Below are 19,198 nucleotides of genomic sequence, written 5' to 3'. Positions count from 1 at the left end.
TGTGAGCTGCAAAAGAGTGGGGAAACTACTTCAAGTGTAACATTTGTCTTAACAGTGGAGGTAAAAGTAGCTTGTTTCCTTTACAGAACAAGACAGGAAGTCTTTCATGTGCTCCGAAGACAGGCTGATTTCTCATTACTGAAACAGGGGAGCCATTGAGGGACCGGAAAACAACTTCAGACAAAAGCTCAACCTTTTGCACATCCATGATGTTTAGATCTGCACTAAACACAGAATAGAAAGGTTCAAATATGAGGTCATGAGGGCAAACCTCAACACAACCCGTCTCCCTGATATCTCAGCTATTTCACAGCTTCATCCAATAACCTTACGATCATCTCCGACGTATGTCATCTCCCATTTGCTGAAGTCAAAATCTGTCAAATTCTTCAAGCCTATGCTAAGCTTAGCACAGCAAAGCAATAGACAGTGATGGTTCAAATAGTAAGATGCTTTTATTTCTTAAAATACACTTTTTAATGACTTGCAAGATGTATTTTAACCAAAAGTAGAACATTTTGTAAACTTGAAAAGCCATTTCTGGCCTCAGTTCCTGTGGTAGGACAACGTGAACACTTTAAACATACAGTGGGTTATTTCTGGACATGAGACTACATGGCAGCATAACCTCAAAAGCAAAGACTGCCCACTAACTGAGAGTTTCAAACGGTGAACTTCAGCTAAACAACTGTGCCAACTACCCAGAACAAAGAAAAAAAACTGGATTTTAAGGAATCTTAAGAAAAGTTTGCATGGAGGAAAAGCGAGAAATTGATGTAAGCGTTTTTCTAGTCTGGATAAGAGTGGAAAAAGAAAGTAAAGTATGGAAATACAATTGTGTCCCTTCATTCTCCTACATTCCTTGTGTGTAATCTTTCTTCCAAAATGTTGTCTCTTATTTAGTTTAGTCAGATTATGTTTATTAGTAATTCCTTCTGCTTATTCCTTCACTAGAATATTTCGAACACTCAAGTTGTGTTTGTGTCAAAGTCTGTAGTTTGAGTCACATTGCTGCTGTTTTCTGTTAAACCCTTACCAGAGAAACATCATGCCTAATGGCAGCCTGTCTTAAAAAAAGTTGAAATAAATAAAATAAAACTAATGTGTTTTCTGTGACTGCAGAGCAACAGGGATCCATCAAGGTAATACGTACCTTCTCCCATATTATCTTACACATCACATGCATTAATTATAATTTCACGAGTCTGAAAGAACACACCCGGATTAGCCGCCGTAGTCAGAGAGTGTTGTGGATCAGCTGATAGGACGTAGCAGTGCCATCATTTTTGTTTGTGTCTGAATGCTTTTGGGATATCTAAAATGTTTGCTGCGGCCACTAAAAACTTTGTGAAGCAGGTTGGGGACACGGGGAGACTGATCCCCGTTCCGAGCCTAAGCGAGGCCGACCGCTACCAGCCCCTCAGCCTGGTCACCAGGAAGAGGAAGAGGCATTTCTGGAAGAAGAACAAGTACGCCTCGACGCCGTTCTCACTGAAAGACATCCTTGTTGGGGAAAAAGAGATCACAGCAGGTGAGGTGCACCGTTTAGTCCAATGTCAGGTTATTTTAAGGGTTGCCACGTGTTTAAAACACACATAGTTAATATTGGTCAAATTTCTGTTTTAAATTTCCTTTAAGATAGAAAAAAAATCTAATCTTAATCAACCCTGAAACTATTAAAGTAAATATTTTCCAAATGTACATTAGTTTGTGCCTTCTCTTTATGGGGACTTTCAACTTAACTTTTATATTGTGATTTCTAAAACATATGAACACATTTGTTATCTTGTCATAATAAAGGCATGTTTTAAATGAAAATTGAAGAAAAGGATGACCTAAAGGCCAGTTTAACAGTCATTAGAGTGCATTTAACAAAGAGACCTTAAAGGGGCAGTATTGTGTAAAATTTTATATTTTGAGCTTTATGTCATGTTATAATGTTATTCCCTCATCAAAAACATACCTGGAGTGTTGCCTTGATTATTTCATGCTGAGAAATCTTTTAATTTTCCATGGCAACCATTCAAGCTATGCAAAACGCCTGATTGGCTCCTTCAGACTAGCCAGCAGCAATTAGCAACTGTGGTGGAACTTTGCATCTGTTGAGCTCATTGTTCGAGTCACTCAGAGCAATACTGCTAAAAAAAAACATTATTAAAGGGTTAATAAGGCCTGAAGGGGAAGTTTGAGAAAGAGTCAGAGTTTTTAAAGAGACAGAGGCCCAATTTCATGGAGTTAAATATGAAAGTCAAATTTCTTTTAAGTCATATTTTATATGCACAGGATTTTTTTTTTTTACAACTGAAGGCAACTTAGGGATTGTGCTGTAAAATGGGACCATGTGGATGGAGAGAAAGCCTACAGCCACTTTTGTCAAATTTGGTTTATATGTTGGTTTTATTTATTCAGTCTGCATTAATACACAAGATCGTTTAGACATAACTCTATAACTATAAATTTGCAATTTGATATAATTGCAGTATGTTGTCTTTTGTTGTTTTCAGGAGTATCGTCTTATCAGCTCTTAAACTACGAGGACAAATCTGATGTAGCTCTCAGTGGTCGCCTAGGTAACCACATAATTAACGATGTGGGGTTCAATGTCAGCGGGTCAGACTCGGTGGCCGTCAAAGCCTCTTTCGGCATCGTGACCAAACACGAGCTGGAGGTCCCCACTTTACTCCGAGAACTCAACTCTAGGTACCTTTAAAAAGAAAAAATCTCTTTTCTCTTTATCATTGCTTCTTTATCTGTTTAAAAGAGATTTCCATTTCTGAATATGACATTTTGGTTTGATATTCATTTCCCTGATATTCATAGAAACTTCATGTCTTGTACCTCCTTTTGGTGACTGAAATTTGAGAAGAGGGTTTCCCTGTAAACATGAATTAATTATGCTATTTTACACTGGCTCTCACAAAGGGGGTTACATTTAGGAGCAGAATACTTGAGAGAAAAATAGGTCTCACATGTTCCTTTCTTTCCAGGAAGGTTGACCTGGATCACTGCCTGGTTCGTCAGTCGAGGGAGAGTGGACGGACTGTCCTATGTGTAGTCGTAGAGAGCATCCGGACAACACGTCAGTGCTCTCTAACTGTCCACGCTGGCATGAGAGGGACAACCATGAGGGTAATCAGTTTTAATAGATGAAATGTCATTTAAACACCATATTTCAATATATTTTTTAAGCAGAGAAAACTCGGTGTTCTATAATTCTGCAGTTTCAGATTGACGACGGCAGAAACCCCAAAGGTCGAGATAAAGCCATCGTCATTCCGGCTCACACCACCATCGCCTTCAGTATCTGTGAGCTGTTCGTCCGTCTGGACGGTCGGCTTGGTAGGAATACACCTTGTGTCATGTCTCCTCTGGGATCAAAAAAATTCACCACAGTAAACTTTACCATTAAAATTTAGCCCATTTTGCTACTGCATATGTAAAAGCTGCTTGAATAAGAATTTTGTAAATTCTTTTGAAGGCTGTTAAGTGGCACAACACATATAAAATCCACTGATTTTACCAAATCAGTGGATCAAATCTGCTGCAAATACCAAATCTGCTGCATCAAACTCCTGTTTGATGCAGCAGATTTGGCACCATGAGGCACCACCCTACTGGATAATTCCATATTGGGACAATTTTAATTGAATATTCTACCCTTATAGGGCTCATGTGCAAGCTTGAATATTGTGTGGTATCCATAAGAAACAGTTTGTGTATGTAGTAAATTAACTCCAATCCGGAAATGAGAGTTTGTTTCTGATTCACATTAGTGCACGTTTTGAAAACTGTAGTGACAGTTAAATTAAAAAGCTAATTATTATCACCTTCCTTTCCAGATATTTGTGTTGCTCCAGAGTCTCAGGGAGGCTTTGAGAAGGAACAAATCAGGGAGCAGTTGGGCGGCTTCATTGGGCATTTTTCAATGGGACGCCTACGCCGCTTCCTGTCTGGGATTATCTATGGAAACCCCTTCCGAGCAGGTACGATTACATGCTTTATCCACATGAATTTTTCCAACACTTTCAATTTTTTTCTCACTACCAACTCCTGTTCAGATGACAGGACATTTGAAGAGCTCACCCAGTCCGACACCTACATGGATGACATGGTGACTGACTACTATGAGAAAGCTGCCAGCATGACGGATGTGTCTACGGCCTACCTGAGGGAAAGCTCTCACACACGGGTCAATCTTTTGAAACACAACATCCCAAAGGGACCCTGTGCACTGTGCGGTATGGGAAGTCAACGGCGGGAAACAGTCTACGGGTGTCTGGAATGCTCCACTGGGGGCCAAAAGTATGTCCGACTGCATGTGGTGCCCTGTTTCGATCTTTGGCACAAAACCCTAAGGTGAAAAGGGAAAACTATTGAACTGAGACCAACATCTTTGACACATCTTGCCGTTGCCTCAGAAGAAACCAACTATCCCTTTGTGACTTGGCTGATGTATCATTTTCAGTTTATCTTTGGCAATATCCCATTTCCACACGTGTGCTGCCCGTGTATTGTGGCTGCCATCAGATTAAATATTTAGCAAGGTGTGGTGTAAAGGCTAGCAAGGAAACAATGAGAGACTGGTTGGGTTCAGTTCCAACTGTGTCGTTGATTTTAGGTTTTTGTTCTCTGTCTCACCAAGCTTTAACTTTATTTCAATAAGCATGTCCTTTTGAAATAATTGCAATGAATCTCTGATATGCTCAAGTATACTTTAAATTTAAGGTTTGGATATTGCTTCTGATATAACCCATATCAAAGTGTAAATCTGTTTCTTCTTCAAAACACTGTTTAGCTGCTGTAAATTTTATGAATGTGAATTTGTGAAGTTTACACACTCACCTGTTGTGATGCTATAAGAGCACATTGTGGTGCTTGTTGGGAGCCTTGTGCTTCCTGTTGCTATGTTTGGTTTTTGTCCTGTTGGAAGGTAAAGGTTTGCCTTGGTTTCAAGTCTTTGCAGCTTCTAAAATCTTCCCATCAACTCCGACCAGCTTTACTGTCCCACCTGAAGAAGAGCATCCCCAATGTGGCTGCCATTGTATTTCTAATGATTCTCTTTCATTAAATATTTGTTTTTGTATTTAGATGAAATTACACACTGGTTGACTGTTTTGACAATTCAGCTGACTTCTGAAGGGGGTTACTCTTATTTAGTCTGTATCAGAGCAAACGGATGTGAATACAAAAGCATGCCACTCTTTTTTTTAAATATAAAAATACATTAAGAAACCATGTGTAATTTTATTTTTAGTGTATTTGTTGCTGTGCCTCTCTGTCACCAGTGGAGGGCACTGTTGGATTTTTAACTCCGTCCAAACCGGATGTGTCGTGTGTCAACAAAGAGGACCCACGTGTAGAGGAAGGAGAAGCATGTGTCGTGATATTTTAATAATAAAACTAAAGGGGGTGAACAATACATTTAAGTGAAGATAAATGCATGAGAGCTGAGGATTTTTCATCAACATGAAGTTCGCTTACAGGGTAAGTACGTCTCGCTGGTCTGTGACGTAGTTTGAGATCTTTTGGGAACGTGGCAACAAAACCGCATTAAAAAAGTCACATTTAAGACTATTTGTTCAAAAGCTGTGCGTTTAATGTACAATGTACAAGACAATATTATTTATTTTTACATTGTTTGATCAATTTTATAAATAAAAACAAACTAAAGCCTGTCTTGTTTTGGGAAAAAACTATATCTCTAGATACGTTGACAGGTTATGTTTTTCTGCTGAAGTTGTACGAGACTGCTCGTCTCTGCACACTCACATGCCCTCTCACATCTCCTCTCTGTAGTTTTCCAACTTGCTTGGAGCAGTCTATCGTCAGGGGAATTTAAATTTCTCCAAAGATGGAAACGCTGTGATCAGTCCAGTTGGAAACAGAGTCTCAGTCTTCGATCTGAAAAAGTAAGTCTTGGAGGAATAATCAAACAGGGATGGGTGCAACAATCCACATTTCATACAATATGTATGCATATTTTGTCGTCTCCATATTTAACATCTGACTTCTGTGTGTTTTAACATCCATTGTGAACGTTCATATTTATACTGGGTAAAAAACAATGGAATGCATCGATGTGAAAACACACACAGCAGCAGCCTGGAAATAAATATTGATTCATTGTTTTGCTTGTCGGACTGATGCCTGTTCCGATGTTCCGATATATTGTGTATTCCTTGAAAATTTTACTGAACTGACTGAAAATTTGACATTTGAATTGGGAAAACTGGAACTTTGGCTTTAAAGCTATTAAGGAAGCTATGATTATTAGCCCACAATTTTGACAATATATGCTATTCATTAGATGTGTTTTCTTTAATATTTCTGTCTGATATTAATATGTATGTTTTTTTATTTGTTTGTTTTTTGTTTATCAGTAATACATCCGAGACGTTACCGATTTCAACAACCAAAAATATAACATGTGTGGGTGTGTCTCCTGATGGCAGTTTGGCCATAGTGGTCGATGAAGGTAAAAGCTTTCGTTTGCCTCGATATGTTTGATCGTTTTAGTAACAAAAGTACTTTTAACAAACAGATGCAACCAGTGGAAACATACCTGGTTTTTGAGTTGATGACAAGTAATTTTAAAATGTTTTCACTTTGTGATATGTATTCAGTTGCAATTGAAAAAAAAAAAAAATCAAAAAGTAGCAATGTAAGAAAATGTGGTCAGAATGTACTCCAGCTAGAGAGATAGCTCGGGATGACCTGAGCCAGTCTATCTATAGTGGGATTATCAGTTGAAGTCACGCTGCATCAACACCTATTGTACCGCAGATGTCATCAGCAGACAGAAAGCAAGAATTTGTAATTAATGATTTTGTAGTTATTATTATACTATTATTAAACGATCAATTAAATTAAAAAAAATTTTTTTTACAGTTTTAGCTAAACCGTATTCTGGGGCCCTTGCTCACCAAGCACCCCATCTCTCTGGGGCATCTTTTTTCGTCATTTATCTAATCACCTACATGTAAGAACTTTGGGTCATTGGGATGTGTCTCATTCACAAATATTTGGTAGCATAACTTCTCTCATCACGCTGCGATGAGAGAAGTTATGCTAGCTGACAACATGCTAGCTAATGTTAAAACAGAAGATCTTCCCATTCTACTTTTATAGCCTTTAGAACTTCAACTCCTTTGCATCTTTTTATCTAAAAGTTGAAAAGTTGGGGGGGAAAAGATGGGCTGTACATGTTGCATTTTAGCAACAATGGGTTCACTTTGTAGATCTGCTGTAAGTTTTTGTTTGACGTCAAACAGATGGTGCTGCACTGCTGGTCAGTCTCATCACACGAGCTGTCCTTCATCACTTCCACTTCCACAAGCCTGTCAGCAGCATCCGCTTCTCACCCGATGGCAGGTCAGGATCTTTTCACATCTAATCAGACAATCACTTTCTTAATCTTTGCAGTATTTTGAGAGTTAATCTGCTCTGGTTTCTCAGGAAGTTTGTCGTGACAAAGGAGAACGTGGCACTGCTGTACCACGCCCCTGGGAAGCAGCGAGAGTTTAACGCCTTTGTCTTAGACAAGAGCTACTACGGCCCATATGACGAAACCACGTGTATTGACTGGACCGATGACTCGAAGTGAGTGTGAGAGTTTGGGAGCGAGAGAAAGATGTGCATAACTTTGTGAACAGAAGTAATGGTCGGGACGTTTTCCTTCAGATGCTTCGTGGTGGGAAGCAAAGACATGTCCACGTGGGTGTTTGGAGCGGAGCGCTGGGCCAACCTCATCTACTACTCCCTGGGTGGACACAAGGACATCATCGTGGGCTGCTTTTTTGAAAAGGACAGCTTGGATGTACGTTTACTTCCTTTCTTTAAGTTTGCCAACACACATTTCTAGTAACACGTCTGCGATTTATGTTTTGCTCAGCTTTACACGGTGAGCCAGGATGGGGCACTGTGCGTCTGGAAGAGCGACACTAAGCTGGATGGCCTCGTTCTGAAAAAGAGCTCCGACAAACCCGGGCCCTGGAGACGAGAGGGGGACGAGGAGGAAGAGGACGAGGAGAGGGTGGAGGGAGAGGAAGCGGAAGTGATTCGGGGGAAAACTGAACCTCCGAAAGACAAGAAGGAGGTCAAAAACGTTCGATACAAACACAGGAGCAAGTAAGTCCTGTTTTCTGTCAAATAGATATTTGGTTTCTGTTGTTAAAGACAGACCATGTTACAGCATTACAATGTAGAGATGCACCAATCCGATATTAATATCTGTATCGATACCAATATTTAAAAAAATAAAAATTTTATTATTTATGTTACATTATATTTAGAATTCCTAATTACACTTTCCAAATATTTTGAAAGAGGCTTTGTTGCTGTTATAATATATGCTACCGGATCAGTATCGGACGATGCTAAACCTCAGATATCGGTATCGGTATCGGACGTGAAAAAAGTGTATCGGTTCAGCCCGACCATTACGTTTTACATCTCTGAACCGTGTATACTAAAACAGAAGGTATATCTAAATAGATCTGATGTTACATGTTTTCAACTCATTTATTTTTTTCTTCAGAAACTGGAAACTTTTCTTTTTGCATTTTCAGACACTTCTTCAATAAGGAGGGAGAGTTCAACAACCTGACCGCCGCTGCCTACCATAAACCCACTCACATCCTGGTGACTGGGTTTGCATCTGGGATATTTCACCTGCACGAACTCCCGGAGTTTAACCTGATTCACTCACTAAGGTGGTTGCTATGGTTATACGGTGCCTTAATAGGAAACACTTTTGAGTCTTTCTTGCTGATTTCTGTCCCTCTTGCAGCATTTCAGACCAAAGAATCGCCTCAGTGGCTGTGAACAGTTCTGGAGACTGGATTGCTTTTGGATGTTCTCGTAGGTTAAACTTCCTGTCTCTATGTAGGTAGTTTTTTATGGCTGCGAATGTGTAAAACGTAACCATGGTTTCAGGGATGGGTCAACTGCTGGTGTGGGAGTGGCAGAGCGAGTCCTACGTCTTCAAACAGCAGGGTCACTTCAACAACATGGCCTCGCTGGCTTACTCTCCAGATGGGCAGTACATCGTGACAGGAGGGGATGATGGGAAAGTGAGTCCAGAGGAAGTCTAGAGTGCAAATTTGTGTACCAAAAATCTCAGTCAAATTTGCTAATTGGACGTTGATGGGTTACTTCTTCAGGTTAAAGTGTGGAACACCAACAGCGGGCTCTGCTTCGTCACCTTCACGGAGCACACCAGCAGCATCACCAACGTCACCTTCACCTCCAGCGGCTTCGTCATCGTCAGCGCTTCTCTGGACGGCACCGTCCGGGCATACGACCTGCACAGGTGAGCTCCTCACTCCAGGGCTCCGCTTTGGGAATGCAAACGAGAAAAAGATTCGAGGACAGGCGGGCTTTGTGTTTTACAGGTACCGAAACTTTAGGACGTTTACGTCTCCTCGGCCCGCGCAGTTCTCCTCGCTGGCCGTAGATGTCAGCGGAGAGCTGGTGAGCGCAGGAGCTCAGGATTCCTTCGAGATCTTCCTCTGGTCCATGCAGACGGGCAGACTGCTGGAGGTAGGAACACGTCTGTGCAGCTTCGCTTGTAGTGTTTCCAGACTAGTTGAAGGTGAGATTCCCTGTCTTTGGATGACCAGGTCCTCGGAGGACATGAGGGTCCGGTTAGCTCCCTGTGTTTTAGTCCTGTTCAGTCCATCCTGGCCAGCGCTTCCTGGGACCGAACCGTCCGCCTGTGGGACATGTTGGACAGCTGGCAGGTCAAAGAAACGCTCCCCCTCACATCAGACGGTACGTCCACAGAAAATGCAGAAATCTGGGGAGGGCACCAGATTGAAAACAATGAAAACACTTATTGGATATTAATTAATAAAAACAAAAAAGAATGATAGAATGATGATAAGCTTATTATAGAAGTAGGAAGTAGAATTTTTTAAATAAAACATACAGAATTACCAAATGCTGAGGGAAAAATTACGCATTTATTTATTACTTAATTTATTCTTTAATGTGATAATTACTTATCACATTAAAGACAAAATGTGTTATTCCTCAGTTGTGAAGACAAAAATGGAAAACATAATGGAAATACTCCCAACAGATTTAAGGGGTTTATTTTATAATTGATCACATTTTTACGTTAAGTTTTGGAATTGCAGAACATCGAGAAAAAATTAGAAAATCACGCAGTGTCAAGGAATTTGTGGAATAAGTCAGTTTAGTTAAAAAATATAATATCCTGTTTTGAAAATGTTTTTGCAGTTTGAAAAAGAAAATCATGTAATCACCTCATGTTTAGGAAAAATTGTAGAAATATGTAGCATTGAGGAAACCAAAAGAATCATTTTATTTGGTCAAATTACACACAGAATTTATGTTTGTGTAGAAGAAAATGTTGAGGCAAGAACGTTTGAATAAGTTTTAGATGGAATCTTCAGCTATTCAAAAACTGAATAGCTGAAGAAAAAGGATGCAACTTTCAAGCTAAATAATTTTGCGATCATCCAAAGTTGAGGGGAAAAAAATGATGGACTCAGGCTGTGATGAGTGGAAAATAGGATCAGGGGATTCTAAAACAGATTATAACCAGATAAATGGGGGTAAAAATGATGCAGTCAGTAGGTTTTTTTTCCCTCTAAATTGTTTTTACGTTTCCGTCTTAAACCACATGCCGATGTGAATTGTTGATTTTCCTTCGGTGATGTAACCTCACTGTGTTTTTGTGGCCTTTTCTCGTCAGGTCTGTGTGTGACGTATCGCCCTGACGGTCAGGAATTGGCTGTGGCCACTCTGAATGGAGAAATCTCTTTCTGGAGCCCCCAAACCGCCACGCAGACCGGATCCATAACCGGGCGCCACGATCTGGAGACGGGACGCAAGGAGACGGATAAAATCACAGCCAAGCAGTCTGCCAAAGGAAAGTGAGTTAAAACATAAAATAAAACTAGCTCCATGTCTGTTTACGTTGGGTTCATTTGGGTTTTTTATTTATTTATTTTTACTCTGGTTGCTTGTGGTTCAGGTCTTTCACGGCACTGTGTTACTCTGCCGACGGGGAATCTATTCTGGCAGGAGGCCACTCAAAGTTTGTCTGCATCTACAACGTCAAGGAGCAGATGCTCTTGAAGAAGTTTGAGATATCCTGTAACCTGTCCTTTGATGCCATGGAGGTAAAACAAAGCATTCATTCACAGCTGCACAAAGTGGAGGCCTTACACGTGATGCTGACTGTTCGCTTCACCTCCAGGAGTTCCTGGACAGACGGAAGATGACGGAGTTCGGTAGCCTGGCTCTGGTGGACGAAGGGGCCGGAGACGGAGAGGTAGTCGACATTAGCCTGCCTGGAGTCCGGAGAGGTACTAGTCCAGGCCAAACATTCGGGATTTTTGTATTTGTACACCCAGATGTTGTCTAGACTGTCTACTGAAAATGAATCTTCTCCAACCATTATGCTTTTCATACATCCGTCCATCCTCCCTCCCTGAAAACCTGAGCTATGTAACTAAACTCTCTGAAAACCTGAGGTCTGGAACAAACTACTTGAAAACCTCAGTTTTTTTTGTTGTTTTTTTTGACAAATTTCCTGAAAACAGGAGTTTTTGAACAACTTCCTCCCTGAAAATCTGAATTCTGCAACAAACTCTGTGAAAATCTGAGGTTTGGAACAAACTCCCTGAAAACATGAGCTCTAGAACAAACTATTTGAAAACATGAGGGGTTTTTTGACAAATTTCCTGAAAACCTGAGTCTTTGAACAAACTGCCTGCTCCTATACGTCAGGACTGAAAACATTTCTGCCGCTGCAACATGAGGGTTTATCAGTTCATTTTGTCACACCTATGTGTTTTTAAATTATCCATTTTCTGTTTACGTTTACCCTGATTCTAACTTTTGAATGAGTGGATGAATTTTGCGTTCTCTGAAAGGCGACATGAGTTCCCGTCACTTCAAGCCGGAGATTCGAGTCAGCTCTCTGCGGTTTTCCCCAACCGGGCGCAGCTGGGCGGCCACCACCACCGAGGGCCTCCTGGTCTACTCCCTGGACGGATCCCTGGTGTTCGACCCGTACGACCTTGACCTGGACGTGACACCGGCCAGCATTCGCAAGCAGGTCCGACTCCAGGACTGGGTGTCGGCCATCGTCCTGGCATTTAGGCTCAACGAAAACGCACTCAAGCAGGAAGTGCTGGAGGCGGTGCCGCACGAGCAAAGTAGGTTTGAAGCTGATGTTTGTCGGGTTCGCAGGCTGGAGATGTTTTGGAACTGGATTGTGCGTTTGTGTTTCAGTCCCGGTGGTGTGTGGCTCTCTACCCGACGTTTACGTGGAGAAGCTGCTGGGCTTTGTGGCTTCCTGCTTGGAGAAGTCGAGCCACCTGCAGTTCTACATGACCTGGGCCCAGAACCTGCTCATGCTGCACGGCCAGAAACTTAAGAACAGGTAACAAACTGATTCCCTGACTCAGTCCACTCATTCTCACACTTTCCACCGGTGATAATGCTGGGATTTCAACGGTTTCCAGGTCTGCATCCATTCTCCCAACACTGCAGTCGCTGCAGAAGAGCATCCAGAGACACTTTGACAGTCTGTCCAAGCTGTAAGTCTCAGGGTTTTTCTTGTGTTTCTGTTCCTACTGAAACCAAATCAAATTGTTCGATGTATTTTCTCCTCACAGGTGTGACTTCAACATGTTCAACATCCGCTACGCTGTGGCGCTCTCAAAGCAGAAGGGCTTAAAGAGGCCTATGAAGGAGGAAGAGGAGCCTGATGAAGAGACGTCTGAGGAGATGAGCGAGGCTTCTTTAGAGGAGTCAGACATGATGCTGTAGTAATATTGACATTTCATGGTAAAAGATGATTTTTCTATAAAAAACATAATGATAAAATAAAATAAATTGTCTGATTGTCTCTGTGGCTTTTGATCTTTTTTATCCAATTGGATTTTTTTTAACCCAAGTTCTGATATTTATTCACAAAATGTATTTACTACTATGAAGGAGAATTATTGCCAAGCTAAGAAAATAAAAATAATAAAATTACGGGAATAAAGCAACAAGGGCTGCACAGCGGCACAGTTGGTAGAGCTGTTGCATTGCAGCAAGAAGGTTCTGGGTTCAATTCCCAGCCCTGGTCTTTCTGCATGGAGTTTGCATGTTCTGTGCATGCATGGGTTTTCTCTGGGTACTCCAGTTTCCTCCCACAGTCCAAAAACATGACTGTCAGGTTAATTGGCCTCTCCAAATTGCCCCTAGGTGTGAGTGTGTGTGCATGGTTGTGTGTCTCTGTGTTGCCCTGCAACAGACTGGCAACCTGTCCAGGGTGACCCTGCCCCTCACCCAGAACACTGGCTGGAGAGAGGCACCAGCACCCCACCAAGGGACAAGGGTGTAAAGAAGATGGATGAAGTAACCAAAAATTATGTTAATGAAGTCGTTTGAAAATAAAGTGAAAATGATGGAAGGATTAAGTTGTAGTATTAAGAAACTAGACATTTATTCTCATATTATTACGTTATTCTAGTAAAATTACAATTTTATTTTTGTAATAGACTTTTTTCTTCTAATCTTATGTCTTTATTCTCATATTATTACAAGTATATTCTCTTAATATGGCTTTACTCCTATTATATATTGTTTTTTAATAAGTGTGGCCTTAATACTCCGTCGTATACAACAGACTCCAAACCGACTATTTTTTAATTTCTTAAAAAAGATACGAGTAGGTGAAAAATTAAGCAAACCACGGATTAGTATTTCCCACTCCTTACCGGCTGGTGGCACTGCCGCCACCAGCCGTTTACTAAAGCGGTAAGAGACGAAGAAGAACAAGCGCGTATCTGTAATGAGAGAAAACAAGAGCATGACTGAATCCCCATCTCAAGCGGGAAAAGAAATGCCGGCGAAAAAACAGAAACTGAGCAGTGATGAGAACAGTAACCCTGACATGTCAGGAGACGAGAACGTAAGCGCTTAAACCATATATGTTAGCGTATATGAATGTACTCAGTTATAAAGGCTGGTTTTGGCGGGTAGCTCAGTGCTAACAGGCGACCGGAAAGCTAAAGATGTTAGCTTGGAGCATCTTTGTCTACCTGCAGCTGAACTGGTCATGTTTTCCACAACATAGGCAGCTGGACATGGAGAGTTAGCTTTGTTAGAACATTAATAGGTTTCCCACGCAGTCGGTAACAGAATGGGGTTTGATTTTAGTGTTTACAAGGACTGGATGCGTAGGGAAAAAAACATGAATTTCCAGAATGTAGTTGCTTCTTTCTGCATGGTGCCAGACTCAGTCATGATGGAGTAATTTGCTCTTCAAGTTGCTGCATTTACAAGTCTTCTCAGTGATGCTTTGGTGTGTATTTCTTCTGTTTTGTGGTATTTTTTCCTTCTCTTTTTTCTGTTTGCTCCCTTTTATCCTTCCTTAATTACTTCCATCCTTTGATTTCTTTTCCTTCCCTCTGTTTCATCCCTCTTACAGCTACCCTCTCCATCTCTTTAATTTCATTTTTCCAATCCTTCCATCTCCCCATCTTATTCCTGTTTCCTTCTATCTGTTCCTCCTGTTTTTCCCCCAGATTTTATGTAAATAAATATGACTGGAATAGAAGTATCTACCATATCTACCACACATTCATGATAAACTTATGTATTTAATAGAGTATAAAAAAGAAAACAACTAAGAAATCTGATAGCATGGATCTGGAGAAGCATACAAATTGAACAGATATTGTCATTTTATTTTATTTTTTTCCCAGGACGACGCGGTCAGCGTTGAAAGCGGAACCAACGCGGAGCGTCCAGACACTCCCACTAACACAGCCAACGCTCCGGGCAGGAAGAGCTGGGGGAAGGGCAAGTGGAAGTCCAAGAAGTGTAGATATTCTTTCAAATGCGTCAACAGCCTGCGGGTGAGAAGCTCCACCACATCTTAAGCTTGTTGGTAGTTTGTGTTGAACACGGCATCACGGGGCGTCACGTGGGTCTGTTTGCTTTTTCTCTCAGGAGGACCACGGCCAGCCGCTGTTTGGAGTCCAGTTTAACTGGCACAGTAAGGAGGGAGACCCTCTGGTGTTCGCCACAGTTGGCAGTAACAGGGTACGTCTTCACTTAGCAAGGAAAACAAACCACTTTTCTCTGTTTTGTTGTGGGAATGTTATGTCATCATCCATCCTCTGATCACGTATCTATCATCCAGCTGTGCTTCCATCGATCATTCAGTCATCATTAATTCATCCGTTCATCCTAGAGACGGTGAGATGAAGCTTCATGATGCACTGAAGCTTTAAATCCAGTTGCTCTACTGCGACACCAAGTGGACAATACATGTAAAACGGGCAGAAATGATTAGGATGTGATGTGTGAAGCTTTAAATTGAATAAAAGAATGATGTTTGTGATAAATGACAAACATACATTCTGAATACAGTCATAATATTGCCTTAATCTGTCTTTATGGATCAAAAGGAAAAGCGGGAACTAATAGGGCAGATGGTTGTAATGTGAATGGTGTTACTTTGTAACCATGATTATTACAAAGTAACCAAAACATGTTTTCCACTATATGTAAATATCTGTTTTCAACTGTATCTGTGAATCCATCCATCCAAATGTCCTTCCACTGATTCTCCTGTCCTTGGAGTTGGATTTTTCCAGAAATATTCATAAATTCCTATTGAACATCCGTATGTGTGCTTTTAAAAAATGAGCTAAATGTCTCTGTTCAATCTTTAATCACATTCTTTTATGACAAAACCTAAGATTTACCTTTGCTTCTTTGCTCCTATTTGAACTATTTCTGTCATTTCCTCCACCAGGTCACTCTGTATGAATGTCACTCTCAGGGGGAGATCAGACTTCTGCAGTCCTATGTTGATGCAGACGTATCCTTCAGACCAATGAATACTGACTTAAACATTTGTTCATTGTGGACAGAACTTTGGTTGTAAACCTGTAGCAACCTCAGCACCTTTTCTGCTTTTTGGTGCCCCAAAAACAATTTAATCAGCCCTGATCACATGCTGGAGAGCTGAACAGAGCAGGTAGAAATGTCTTTGCTTTCCCTTGACAAAAAAAAAAAAAAAAAAGGCAGATGAAAACTTCTACACGTGTGCCTGGACCTACGACACAAACACGAGTCACCCCCTGCTGGCCGTGGCTGGGTCTCGCGGCATCATCCGGGTAATCAACCACATAACGATGCAGTGCATCAAGGTACAGTCTTTTTCTACGTTCTGTAATCCTACTGACATTGATGAAGGGTGAAGCTTTATCACGTTGAGGTGAACTCTGTCACGTTTTTGTCCATATCCAGCATTATGTAGGTCATGGGAACGCCATCAACGAGCTCAAGTTTCATCCAAGAGATCCAAATCTCCTCCTGTCTGTCAGTAAAGGTAAGCTAAACTATTTGAGCTCTGGCTTGCCTCCATAAATTTCCATAAAACGACCCAGATGAGTCAGAAACATTCATATGTTCTTTGATAGCATTTAATAAATGACATTTGCAGATTTACACTGAGGGATAGTTGAGTTTTTATAAGCATGTGACTCTCAGGTGCTTCTATAAATCTCATAAAGCAGCTGAGCCGACAGTAATTCATACAAACAGCAGTAAAGTTTAATTTTTAATCATCGTTGTGGTTTAGTTTTAAAGTATAAAATGGAAGCAGTATGCTCCTACACAGTGGCTCTTCATTAATCGTGACCATGCTGGTGTTTTGGAGCATTTAGTGGTTATGAAGTGAAGCTTCGTGTTTCACAAACTTGCTTCCCCATTTTGAGGAAACTACCTATCATGACTATTGCTCTGATCTATGTAGAAATTGAAAAAAAGTAAAAAGTATTTTGCACCTTTTTAAGTAGATGGATAACGTCTTCTCTTTCTGTAGATCACGCCCTGCGTCTGTGGAACATACAGACGGACACATTAGTTGCCATATTTGGAGGCGTGGAGGGCCACCGAGACGAAGTCCTGAGTGCTGTAAGTAAAGCTGCAATGATTAGAAGGTTATTGATATAACTAAAACAATGAATATATCGTATGATGAAGAGCTACAATTATTATTACCATAAAATTCTAATATTGTAGAAGAGGTAAATATTGAAGGCTCATAATGTCGCAACATATGAGCTTATTAACTCAAACACATGTTGAGGTTAAGGCCCCAACCAGCTATTCAGTGCATAGAAATGACCACATATTTTCAGAAGAAACCTGACATTTCTGTTTAAAATGTATATTTATAAAATCTGAATAGCAAAAATACTAAACTTTTTCATGAGATTCAAATTTTTTGGAGATGCACATGAAGAAGGATGAAATGGTAGCCAGGTTCAACACTTTAAAGCAACGTGCATTAGCATAAGTGCTAATATTAGCTAACACCGACACGATTTCCATAAATACCAAATCTACTTTGCTACATATCGGATGCCAGTCAACTGTAGCTAACATCGTTGTTGCAAGCATTATCTTTTGAGCTGTAATTAGCTTGTATGCCAACATTAGCTTCTTAGCTATGTTTATCTAACATGCTAATTTGATCAAATATAAAATTAGTATATTTTATGTAAGCTGGCTCACAGATGAATGCTAGCATTTGTAAGCTATCGTTACAAATGCTAGTGTTACAAATGCCATCATTCACTCAATAATTCAAATGAATCTGTGTCCTCTGGTAGGATTTTGACCTGCTGGGTGAAAAGATCATGTCATGTGGGATGGACCACTCACTGAAACTCTGGAGAATCAACTCAGAGCGGATGCAAAAAGCCATCCGTGGCTCGTATGAGTACAACCCCACAAAGACGAACCGGTAAAGCGTCAGCTTGATCAGTTATCGTTTCAAAATGTTAATAATTATGTGAGATTTGTTAACACAGATCTTCTCTTCAGGCCTTTTGTATCACAGAAAATTCATTTTCCAGACTTTTCAACACGAGACATCCACAGAAACTATGTGGACTGTGTGAGGTGGCTTGGAGATTTGATTCTCTCTAAGGCAGGATGAGTTTTATTCAGAATATAAAGATTTTGGTTTTATTTAAGGCCATAGGTGATTGAGAATATTTTCTTCTCTGCAGTCCTGTGAAAACGCCATTGTGTGTTGGAAGCCGGGAAAGATGGAGGACGACATCGACCACATCAAGCCAAACGAATCCAACGTCACAATTCTGGGACGTTTCGATTACAGCCAGTGTGACATTTGGTACATGCGCTTCTCTATGGACTTTTGGCAGAAGGTCTCAACCCTTATTCTTAAGTTACCTTGTCATGTTTAGCAGAGTTTGAGGCTGATGGTGAAGAAAAGTAATGATGGCTGTTGTGACTGTGATTTCCAGATGCTTGCTTTGGGAAACCAGGTGGGAAAACTTTACGTTTGGGACCTAGAAGTGGAAGATCCACACAAAGCAAAGTAAGTCAGAGAATTTGAATTCTGATTGATACCCAGTTACGTTCTAAACTCTAGTAATTGGTATAAATCAGAGGATTTTTATGGGGTTTTTAAGGGAAAGTTGATTGGCCTCGTTTCCACTTCAGGTGCACCACACTGACGCTTCCCAAATGCACCTCGGCTATCCGGCAAACCAGTTTCAGCCGCGACAGCAGCATCCTGATCGCCGTGTGTGACGACGCCTCCATCTGGCGCTGGGACCGTCAGCGCTGAGCCGTCAAGACAACACACAAAAACCCATCTGATGTTTCACAGAAACACTGCAAAAAAACAAAAAACATTCATTCCCCAACAGGATGTTTTATTTTAATCAGTCAAGATTTGGGCTTATACAATTAAAAGAAAAAAGTTAATTTAATGTCCTTAGTGTGCCTTTATGTCATTGTTTGCGTCCTCTTTTAGTGAAATAAAAGCACCAGCGTTTCAGGAGGATCTGCACCGACTATTCCACATAAGCTCACTAAAGCAGTGTCTCTGTCCTCATGTATCTATTTTAATGTGATTTAACGCTGGTTCTCTTCAAACAAAAAGTATTTTCTTTTTATTTTTGTTTTTAAATGTTTTGTCTTTGAAATCTCACTTGACTTCAGTCAGTAAAATGTTTTTAAATATCTGAAGTGGCAGTTTTTTGGGGGGTGGGAGAGGTGGACGATTTGTTAAGTTTAGAATATTAAAAGAAATACCAACACAAAGGTTCACAAAATGTTCAAATGGTTTACTGTGTAAAAATAATTAGAATTTGTTTTTTCATTAATATAGAGTAAG

The 19,198-nt window shown here is 40.7% G+C and overlaps 3 protein-coding genes across 3 annotated transcripts; all 3 read left to right on the top strand.

Moving 5' to 3' along the window:
- Positions 1–1,320: 1,320 nt before the first annotated feature.
- pjvk (pejvakin) lies at positions 1,321–4,400 on the top strand. The gene is made up of 6 exons (XM_014991599.2): positions 1,321–1,531; positions 2,505–2,700; positions 2,988–3,129; positions 3,222–3,339; positions 3,840–3,983; positions 4,059–4,400. The coding sequence occupies exons 1-6, from the start codon at positions 1,321–1,323 to the stop codon at positions 4,358–4,360; spliced, it is 1,113 nt and encodes a 370-aa protein (XP_014847085.1). The 3' UTR covers positions 4,361–4,400.
- Positions 4,401–5,317: 917 nt separating this feature from the next.
- pwp2h (PWP2 small subunit processome component) lies at positions 5,318–12,886 on the top strand. The gene is made up of 20 exons (XM_014991597.2): positions 5,318–5,484; positions 5,797–5,909; positions 6,381–6,475; positions 7,272–7,371; positions 7,456–7,599; positions 7,681–7,816; positions 7,892–8,127; positions 8,568–8,711; positions 8,789–8,859; positions 8,935–9,071; positions 9,162–9,310; positions 9,393–9,540; positions 9,621–9,771; positions 10,721–10,901; positions 11,003–11,150; positions 11,228–11,336; positions 11,907–12,191; positions 12,268–12,418; positions 12,501–12,575; positions 12,654–12,886. Exons 1-20 carry the CDS (start codon positions 5,467–5,469, stop codon positions 12,805–12,807), a joined length of 2,745 nt encoding a protein of 914 aa, XP_014847083.1. The 5' UTR covers positions 5,318–5,466; the 3' UTR covers positions 12,808–12,886.
- Positions 12,887–13,780: 894 nt separating this feature from the next.
- eed (embryonic ectoderm development) lies at positions 13,781–19,046 on the top strand. Its single transcript, XM_014991598.2, has 12 exons — positions 13,781–13,939; positions 14,736–14,888; positions 14,983–15,075; positions 15,794–15,859; positions 16,065–16,190; positions 16,291–16,372; positions 16,868–16,959; positions 17,661–17,794; positions 17,875–17,980; positions 18,063–18,221; positions 18,321–18,394; positions 18,520–19,046. The coding sequence occupies exons 1-12, from the start codon at positions 13,820–13,822 to the stop codon at positions 18,644–18,646; spliced, it is 1,332 nt and encodes a 443-aa protein (XP_014847084.1). The 5' UTR covers positions 13,781–13,819; the 3' UTR covers positions 18,647–19,046.
- Positions 19,047–19,198: the final 152 nt, after the last annotated feature.

Source organism: Poecilia mexicana, unplaced genomic scaffold (genome assembly GCF_051168715.1).
Source record: "Poecilia mexicana isolate PSO_F unplaced genomic scaffold, ASM5116871v1 scaffold_2, whole genome shotgun sequence".
Classification (NCBI taxonomy): Eukaryota; Metazoa; Chordata; class Actinopteri; order Cyprinodontiformes; family Poeciliidae; genus Poecilia; species Poecilia mexicana.
This window is presented reverse-complemented; position numbering and strand designations above follow the sequence as displayed.